This window comes from Anneissia japonica, unplaced genomic scaffold (assembly GCF_011630105.1).
Source record: "Anneissia japonica isolate Jap-2015-1 unplaced genomic scaffold, ASM1163010v1 scaffold4988_len2956909_cov206, whole genome shotgun sequence".
Classification (NCBI taxonomy): Eukaryota; Metazoa; Echinodermata; class Crinoidea; order Comatulida; family Comatulidae; genus Anneissia; species Anneissia japonica.
In genome coordinates, this window is record NW_022696345.1 from 2,934,591 (window position 1) to 2,943,987 (window position 9,397).

At 35.4% G+C, this 9,397-nt stretch overlaps 1 protein-coding gene across 1 annotated transcript in view; it reads left to right on the plus strand.

The window, feature by feature from the left end:
* Window positions 1–7,081: 7,081 nt before the first annotated feature.
* LOC117101919 (high affinity cationic amino acid transporter 1-like) overlaps window positions 7,082–9,397 on the plus strand; it is a gene marked incomplete at its 3' end in the record, with an annotated part of 7,813 nt that continues 5,497 nt past the window's right edge. The window contains 2 exon segments of the mRNA XM_033242032.1: window positions 7,082–7,111; window positions 7,537–7,943. Coding sequence (XP_033097923.1) covers window positions 7,804–7,943 — 140 coding nt within the window.

A 9,397-nucleotide genomic window follows, 5' to 3' on the forward strand; every position in this document is an offset into this window, starting at 1 on the left:
TTATATATATACATATATACACATATATACTTATATAGGCCTATATATATATACATACATATATGCATTATAATATATATACATACTTATATATTATATGTATACATACTTATATATATATACATATATACACATACTTACATATATACTTATATAGGCCTATATATATACTTATATATATATACACTTATATTCTTATATACTTATATATAATGTACACTTATATATAAGTATATATACACACACAAACATATATACATATGTATATATATATACGTATATGTATATATATATATCAATATATATATGTATGTATATATATATATATATGTATAACTATATATATATATATGTATATATATGAATATATATATACGTATATGTGTATATATATACGTATATATATACATATATGTATATATATACATACATATATATATAAATATATATATACACGTATATATACTTCTAAAAGTCGTGTATCATGCATAGGAACATTGACGCCTGCAAGGCTCTGGTTGGCTATTTCAATCTGATGTGTCGTCTTTGCCTTTGTGCTGTTTTGTTATTGTTTGTTCGTTTGGCCAGGGGTTTAGAGGATACCCACACCTTGTGTTGGGCTCTCAGCCTATGGTGTCCTCTTGGCACCCCTCTGGCCATTTTCTGGTCCTAGGGAGTAAAATGTTGCCAACCGTAGGATTGAATAATTAATTAATTTCATACTCTATTTTGTTTTGTTTTATTACTGTGTGTGTTGAGGGGCCCTAATGATGGGCTTCGGCTAGATGGATCACCCCCATTAAAGATTGTTGAAATAAAATAAATATATAAATTGTTTGAGTCTAGGTCTATGTAATTTAAGCCATCCAATGTATCTCAGTTCTGATGTTTATAATTTAAAAAAAATAATAAGACAAAAATTAACATTAAGACATTAATATTAAGACCAATTGACTTTTTTAGGTGTGAAGATGCATTTCATTTCAAGTACCTAGTATAGGCATAATGTTTGTTTGTAAACTACAATGATAATTTAACCAAAAGTGTTTTCAGCACAAAATATTTTGCTACCATTAAGAATTTATTAATAAGGCCCCATAAAAATATTATTAGTTTATCACCCGCTCCCTCATCACTTTTGGGGAAAATCTGATATTTTTTTTTCAATCAACATATATTTTTATTTCAAACGGTCCTTTTTCCATTTTTTTTTTCACTTGAAAAGCTCAGGATTTCTTGCAAATATTCTTTGATAGGGTGATAAACTAATAATTTTTTTATGGGGCCTAATAGGGCCGGCCTATGGTATTTGTCCTATAGTAACTATACACACTACGGTACTCGACAATAAATACAGTAGTTGTTCTACATCAGTAGGCCGATGCATTTCTAGTTCCATTTTACACTTAGATACTGATAATATTACATTAAAAATAGTCCCAGGCCTACGTTACTAAGACTTTCTTTATACGTTCATGCGTGCGTTGGCCGAGAAAACGTTGCAATGTAGGGAGAGTGCGCGATCGGAACCACCGGGGAAGCAAGAGAGAATGCCTATCTAGGCTAGAGGGCCTAAAAAATGAGATGTTATTACAAGGCCTCAAACCTAAACTTTACAATAAAATTTGTCTGGGTCATACATGGAACTGCTCTGGCATGATTCCAGTTAATTTCCATTATTTATATCTATGTAATTCCTGTAAACCGGGGGAAATATTTCTCTATTTCGCACACCAAATCTCGCGATCCCGAAGCTCGCACGCGGGTCTCACCAGGTCGCGATTTTTTTTTCCGTACGAATCATTTACATGAAACTCCACTCGGGCCGTCTCGGCTGACCCGAAAATCTCACTGCAGATTCAGGAGGTCAAAAGGTCATCAACAGATAAACGTCTCAAAACAACTTCTGAGAGAACGTCGCTGTCTAATTCTTAAAAACACATTGATGTTACCATGTTAATACCAATGGGTCGTTTAAAATGACATATAATATTTGATTAAGCTGCACGAGTAATGAAAAGTGTTATTTTAACTTGAGTTATATACTATGACAATTTGAATTTTTTTAGTTAGGCCTGGGTTTTGCATAAGGCCTACAAGTACTAAAAACGCCTTTCTGGGAAAAGCACAAAGAGTAAGCGCGTTTTTCTTCATCACTGATCAAATGAAGCAGGGTGACAGTTATTTTCAAATTAAGAGAAGAGCTGGCAGCTCTAAAATACTGGAGGCCATAAGACCTGCCAAAATGGCAGAGCACCAAATGAATGTAAAAATGAACTAGTTATTAATATTAGGCATAGTAATTGGCAGGTTCTTGATTACAAGGCTAGACTAATTACTGTAATCATTTCGACATTACATATTAGTATTATTATTATTATTTTATTATTAATTATTATTACCTGTACGTATAAGGGGAACTCAGACAATGGAGGAATTAGAGAACAATTTAAAAAACGACGTTTAGCTAGTTATTATTGCTGCGAAGCAGCCAATTCATATTCTTGACAGCAATTTGACCTCTGAAAGGTCATTGTTTGTCAAAAAACGACTGCCTAAGACGACTGAAAAGCGGAGTTCTGCCGGGTAAAATCAATTACTTTAGGCGACGTTTGTAGACTAACCTACTCGTACCAACGTCCGCATGTCGCGCTAGCCTTATCCTACTCTTGGCCTAGACTAGCTAGGATGGTATAGGCCTAGCCATAAAGGGACGAAGGTCCCAATGAAAAACAACGTCGCTCTTTGATAGCTAACATTGTCTATTTAACATCACAATAATTCATTATTAGACCTATAGTTGTTTTTTGAATTGTACTCCACAAATCTCAGCCGATACCTCGCACAACTGGCTAACGTCTCTATCTATTGTCGTGACGTCATGGCTCGCTGGCTCACCAGGGTTGCCAGATAGTCGACAGGCTTCACGGCCAAACACACGCCATCTCACGGCCAAATTCGGCCAAACTTTTTTTCGATATCGGCCAAAATTCGGCCAGATTTTAATCCGATTAGAAGACAACCTGTCTCTTATACAGTGGGTACATTCATTTGAAATACTACAAAAATTATACGAAAATCAGCGCTCATTCGTTTGAAATTGAAGAAATTCAAATGATATACACAGAACAATGTTAAAAATAAATAGCCTCTGTTCTTTAGTTGCTGGCATGCAGGTCAATTCAGGGGCAAATCCAGAGATGTCAGAAAGGGGAAGGCCGGGGCCGAAAAAGGGGAAGGGGGGGGGGCGAAAGTGGGTCCGATCGAGATAACACCATCTTAGAGGAAATTTGTCTTTTCTAGACGCCCAAAAATAACCTGATGCATTAGGCGATCAATTTTTTATTTTTTATTTTTTATTTTTACCACCCCCTCCCCCTTAAATCCACCTCTGCTATTTAAAATCAATATTAAGATTGATCTAAATTTGATTTAAATGCATTTAATATTAATGTACATTGTAGTCGATCTATAGCAACAATTTTAAGGGCATGTTATTGGCAAATCCATGGCTCTCTTTAATTAGAATGAATTAAGTTATATAGTTAGGTAACACTGGCGTTAAAACAAACCTATGAAAATTCGGCCAAATTCGGCCAAATATAGTTTGGCCGTGACTTTCCAAATGCTACGGCCAGGCAAATTTTTATACGGCCAGATTTGAGGAATCTGGCCGTCAAAAAGGCCAAATGGCAACCCTGTGGTTCACACTTGTGATATGTCTCGCACTTGTGATCAAATAACACGCTGGCTCGCACTTTTGCAACACTCTTTGGCAGTCAACTCGCCCCTAGAAAACCCGCCCTTGGAAACTTGCCCCATAAAAAAATGTACACTTCCTAGACCATGCCCATAAAAAAAATGTACACTTCCTAGACCATGCAGTCTTCAAAATAAAAATTGTAACCTTTGGTAATCAACTACATTTTCCACATACATAGACATTTTTGAAACTTTATTTTTAAAAACCTAAACCGTAATTCACCACACTATAGACACTTTTTGACAAAAATGAAAAATTACGACTTTGTTACCCAATGAGAAGTGTTCTAATAATTATAGGCAATGGGTCGTGTCTCATATTATTTGTTATAGTTTTATTATTCATTATTTTCACTTGACTCGCATAAATAATTTTTTTCGAAGAACATTTATATGCAGTTGTACTTCGCAGCACTTCACTTGCAATTTGCAATTTCTAGTTTAGGGTCTAGTATCTGTAGGTTCTTCATTAAGCCTTAGGCCAAGGTAATTAATGCTGAAATAATAATAATTATTATTATTACCTGTACCTTAAGGGGAACTTAGACAATGGAGGAATTAGAGAACAATTATTAAAAAAAACGACGTTAAGGGGAAATAACACAAAAGATATTCCCCTTGTGCGATTATATTTATAGGCCTAGTAAATAGTACGGTATCTGTAGGTTCTTCGTTACAAGACTTAGGCCAAGGTAATTAATGCTGAAATTATTATTATTATTATTATTATTATTATTATTATTATTATTATTATTATTATTATTATTTAACATTAATTACATTACAATGATAGTTTGGACAAGTTCAATAACGCCGGAATGCTATATTATTTATTTAATAATACTTCTCTTATGCGCTCTATTTTTCATTACATGCTTCAATTTTGTCCCATTTTCCCAAAAAAATTTCAGTCCATGTCAGCATGTGAAGCGTGACTGTTGGTGTCAGCCTATGACCACAGGCCTATATAAGGAGGGGCCTAGGTAAGACCTCAGCCCGTAGTTAGGCCTATTTATCCTCTTTCTCTCCAGCCTTTGGTATTACTGCACCTATCTACACTTTATAACAGGAGGTACTCTGTTGTTGTTGTAGACAATATACTAACATTTAATAACATCCAAGAAGGTCACAGTTAGTTACACACGTACATCCCATAACATCCCATAAATCCGTGAGATTTCATAGGCCTACCGTAGGTAAACATAGAAAGAGCAATACAGTAATAGTAAAACTCGAGCGTCACGACATTGCGAAGTGTCTGCTCTTGTTCCTCGTATCGTACTCACTCACTCGTGTCAATCCGAGATGGCCCGAGTGAAGTTTCATGCAAATGTTTCGTACGGAAAAAAAATCGCCACCAGGTCTCACTCTTCCGGCATCAAACAGATATGACCTACGTTGACCTAAATGTTGACCAATCATAATCAAGAGAAGTTTGAAAACTGCAGTACGTACCGTGTAAAAGTCTACTTTCAAATAGTGCTAAACTTTTGGTTATAAAAAACACCTTTGTGTACGTCCTATTTTGGTAAACTTTTAGTATGTTGTTTTACATATAATTAAGTTTATATTTAGATCATAAAACGTTTTGTTGCAATTTTGTCCAGTCAAATCCGTATTTCTGGTGGACTAATTATAGGCCGTGAAGTAAAAAGTTTGCGGAACGCGACGCTGTAATAGAACATATTTTGCGCATGCGCTATTCCCAAGCCTATGTCAGTCTCAATGACTGTTCTGTGCTTCGGTGCAAGGGACCTACTGTTCGATTAAAAAATAATAATAAATAAATACAATTGATAAAATGCGGCTGGACGAATGGGAGGGTTTCAGACGGTCAAAATTATATGGGAATTCAACAAAGGGTCCAGTGAGGACAATGGTCTTTGATGCAAGTATTATACGCTAGATTAGAGCCTTCATTCAGTCTGTTACCGGTATATCAACATCCAGTCTGTTTTATTTTATCGTGAACAAATATTTAAAGTAAACATAAAAGAAGGTGATTTATTTTTTTTTAATGCAACTTGTTTATTTTGTTTTGTACAATGGCGGCGCCAGCGTCTGATGCTCATACAGGCATGAAAGTCAATGTAAATTTTTAATGTTCAAGCGCTTCGAGGTTGTGTCAACGTGATGCGCTATATAAATCCAGAATTATTATTATTATTATACCGCCATCAACCACATTACATTACATTACCAGAGGCGTAGGTTAGTGGTGCTAGGGGTGTGGCCGCATTCCCCCCCCCCCCAAAAAAAAACAAAAACAAAAACAAAAACAAAACCGCAGAAAATGGTCCGCTGGTGTAGGCCTAAGACTCGACCTGCTTTGTACTACAATGGACAATTTGCAGGGTAGCAAGTAAAATCGATTAGGCCAACAAAATTACACATATAACCCTCTGATGTCTTAAAACAAAATAAAAAATAATTTGTTTATCCCATAATATGTGAATAAACACTACAGTAATTCGAAATAAATACAGTGTATTCTTTCCTTCCTATTGTTTACGTGCCAGCGCTAATGTGCCCTCGTACTTGTACGCCGTTGTTACTGTCCTCTATGAGATCTTTTTTTTTACATTACAGGCATGGGCAGTTCAATAATTAACTACGAAGTTCTTTACTGCGCATGCTTGTGACTATGAGAAAAAAAAATCATGAGTTGCAATATCGTAGTATTTAGGTTAAGATTTTCCTGTTTGATTTGTAGAATGATTGATTATATGAAATAAAATTGGGATGCCCCCACACGTACACAAGACAAACAAAAACGTACAATAAATTTTACATTCATTTCTTTATTTCGGAAATGTATTTTTATGGAATAGCTTTAAAACATACAATTTTTAAAAAAAGACAAAATTAAGATAAAAAGACATGATTGCCAATAGCAATACAGACGTCTTAATTTTTTTTCTTAAACTTTGACGAAAAATTTGGTTGAAAATGAGATAAAAAGCTGTTAATGAGATTTCTGAATGTTGAAAAACTTGGGAGAAATATGAATCTGGCCCCTTCATTACGCCAATGATCCATTATTCACAATTTTCGCACCCTCACAGATGGGAACTACCATACGCCGCTGAGCTGATTATCTTTGTTTTTGTGAATATTTTCAGTTCAGCTGAACGTCCTTACTTTCGGCCAATCGTCCCTTCCCTCAAACGTCCTTTCGGCCAAAAGTCTGACCAAAGTACTTTTGGTCAGTAGTCTTTCGGCGAAATGTCCATTCGGCCGAACAGTTTGGCCGAACGTCCTGTCGGTGAAAAGTCTTCTCGCCAAACTGTTCGGCCAAATGTCCGTCGGCCAAATGTCTTGGCAAACGAAGAACATGAATAAATTGATTGTGAGTATACAATGAAGCCTATTAGTATTAGGGGTTTTTGGTAGGCCTAACCTCCGGTAGATAATTTGTTCAATAGATTAAAATGTTATTTGTTTACTTCTTTTATAAGCCAATCACCTTTTTTTTTTTTTAAATAGCCATTATGCCTGTCATGCCATGCGGCCTAGGAGGTCTAGGCTTCATTCGTGTTAACCAGCGCCGTAGAGCGAGATTTGTTAGGTTCGCTATGCGCGTTCATACAGTATATCTTGGCCTAGCAACAAAATATTCCATCCTCCGATGTACTGTAGTAAAATCACCCCCAGATTTCAGCTTTTTGCACACGAAACGCAAAAAAAATTGAGGCGCTATCAGTCTGAATAGTTTATCAATTGAATCTTACATTCGTTGTCAGTATACAATGGTATTTTTATTGTTATTCACAGATCCTTTGTTTGTACAGTCATTATCGACAGCTGCTAATAACTCGTTTAAACGATATTGATAATTCCTTTCACATTATTATGGCATAATAATATTATACTCCAGACAGTGAATATGGTTGGCGGTTTCAGTGTCAGGCGTTCATATAGCATAATGATGTTGCTGTTCATGCACTTCTAGCAGATCTTGTGAAAATGTTTGTCCACCTGATGATAATGGTCTATTAGAGTCCGTTGAAATAACAAGTACAGTATATATCGACTATTACGATGATTGATATAATAAGCTCTTTCTGTGTGATATGTAGCAAAGTATTAAATATACTCTGTAGAACCAGGAGGTATAGGCATACACATACACGTATGCATGGAATTGAGTCCAGCTCCACAGAGACCGGTCCAAGTACACTCTGTCTCTTATACACATCTAGATGTGTATAAGAGACAGGGACCTACTGTTCGATTAAAAAATAATAATAAATAAATACAATTGATAAAATGCGGCTGGACGAATGGGAGGGTTTCAGACGGTCAAAATTATATGGGAATTCAACAAAGGGTCCAGTGAGGACAATGGTCTTTGATGCAAGTATTATACGCTAGATTAGAGCCTTCATTCAGTCTGTTACCGGTATATCAACATCCAGTCTGTTTTATTTTATCGTGAACAAATATTTAAAGTAAACATAAAAGAAGGTGATTTATTTTTTTTTTTATGCAACTTGTTTATTTTGTTTTGTACAATGGCGGCGCCAGCGTCTGATGCTCATACAGGCATGAAAGTCAATGTAAATTTTTAATGTTCAAGCGCTTCGAGGTTGTGTCAACGTGATGCGCTATATAAATCCAGAATTATTATTATTATTATACCGCCATCAACCACATTACATTACATTACCAGAGGCGTAGGTTAGTGGTGCTAGGGGTGTGGCCGCATTCCCCCCCCCCCAAAAAAAAAAAAAACAAAAACAAAAAAACAAAAAAAACCGCAGTAAATGGTCCGCTGGTGTAGGCCTAAGACTCGGCCTGCTTTGTACTACAATGGACAATTTGCAGGGTAGCAAGTAAAATCGATTAGGCCAACAAAATTACACATATAACCCTCTGATGTCTTAAAACAAAATAAAAAATAATTTGTTTATCCCATAATATGTGAATAAACACTACAGTAATTCGAAATAAATACAGTGTATTCTTTCCTTCCTATTGTTTACGTGCCAGCGCTAATGTGCCCTCGTACTTGTACGCCGTTGTTACTGTCCTCTATGAGATCTTTTTTTTTACATTACAGGCATGGGCAGTTCAATAATTAACTACGAAGTTCTTTACTGCGCATGCTTGTGACTATGAGAAAAAAAAATCATGAGTTGCAATATCGTAGTATTTAGGTTAAGATTTTCCTGTTTGATTTGTAGAATGATTGATTATATGAAATAAAATTGGGATGCCCCCACACGTACACAAGACAAACAAAAACGTACAATAAATTTTACATTCATTTCTTTATTTCGGAAATGTATTTTTATGGAATAGCTTTAAAACATACAATTTTTAAAAAAAGACAAAATTAAGATAAAAAGACATGATTGCCAATAGCAATACAGACGTCTTAATTTTTTTTCTTAAACTTTGACGAAAAATTTGGTTGAAAATGAGATAAAAAGCTGTTAATGAGATTTCTGAATGTTGAAAAACTTGGGAGAAATATGAATCTGGCCCCTTCATTACGCCAATGATCCATTATTCACAATTTTCGCACCCTCACAGATGGGAACTACCATACCTGTCTCTTATACACATCTTACATCCCATAAATCCGTGAGATTTCATAGGCCTACCGTAGGTAAACATAGAAAGAGCAATA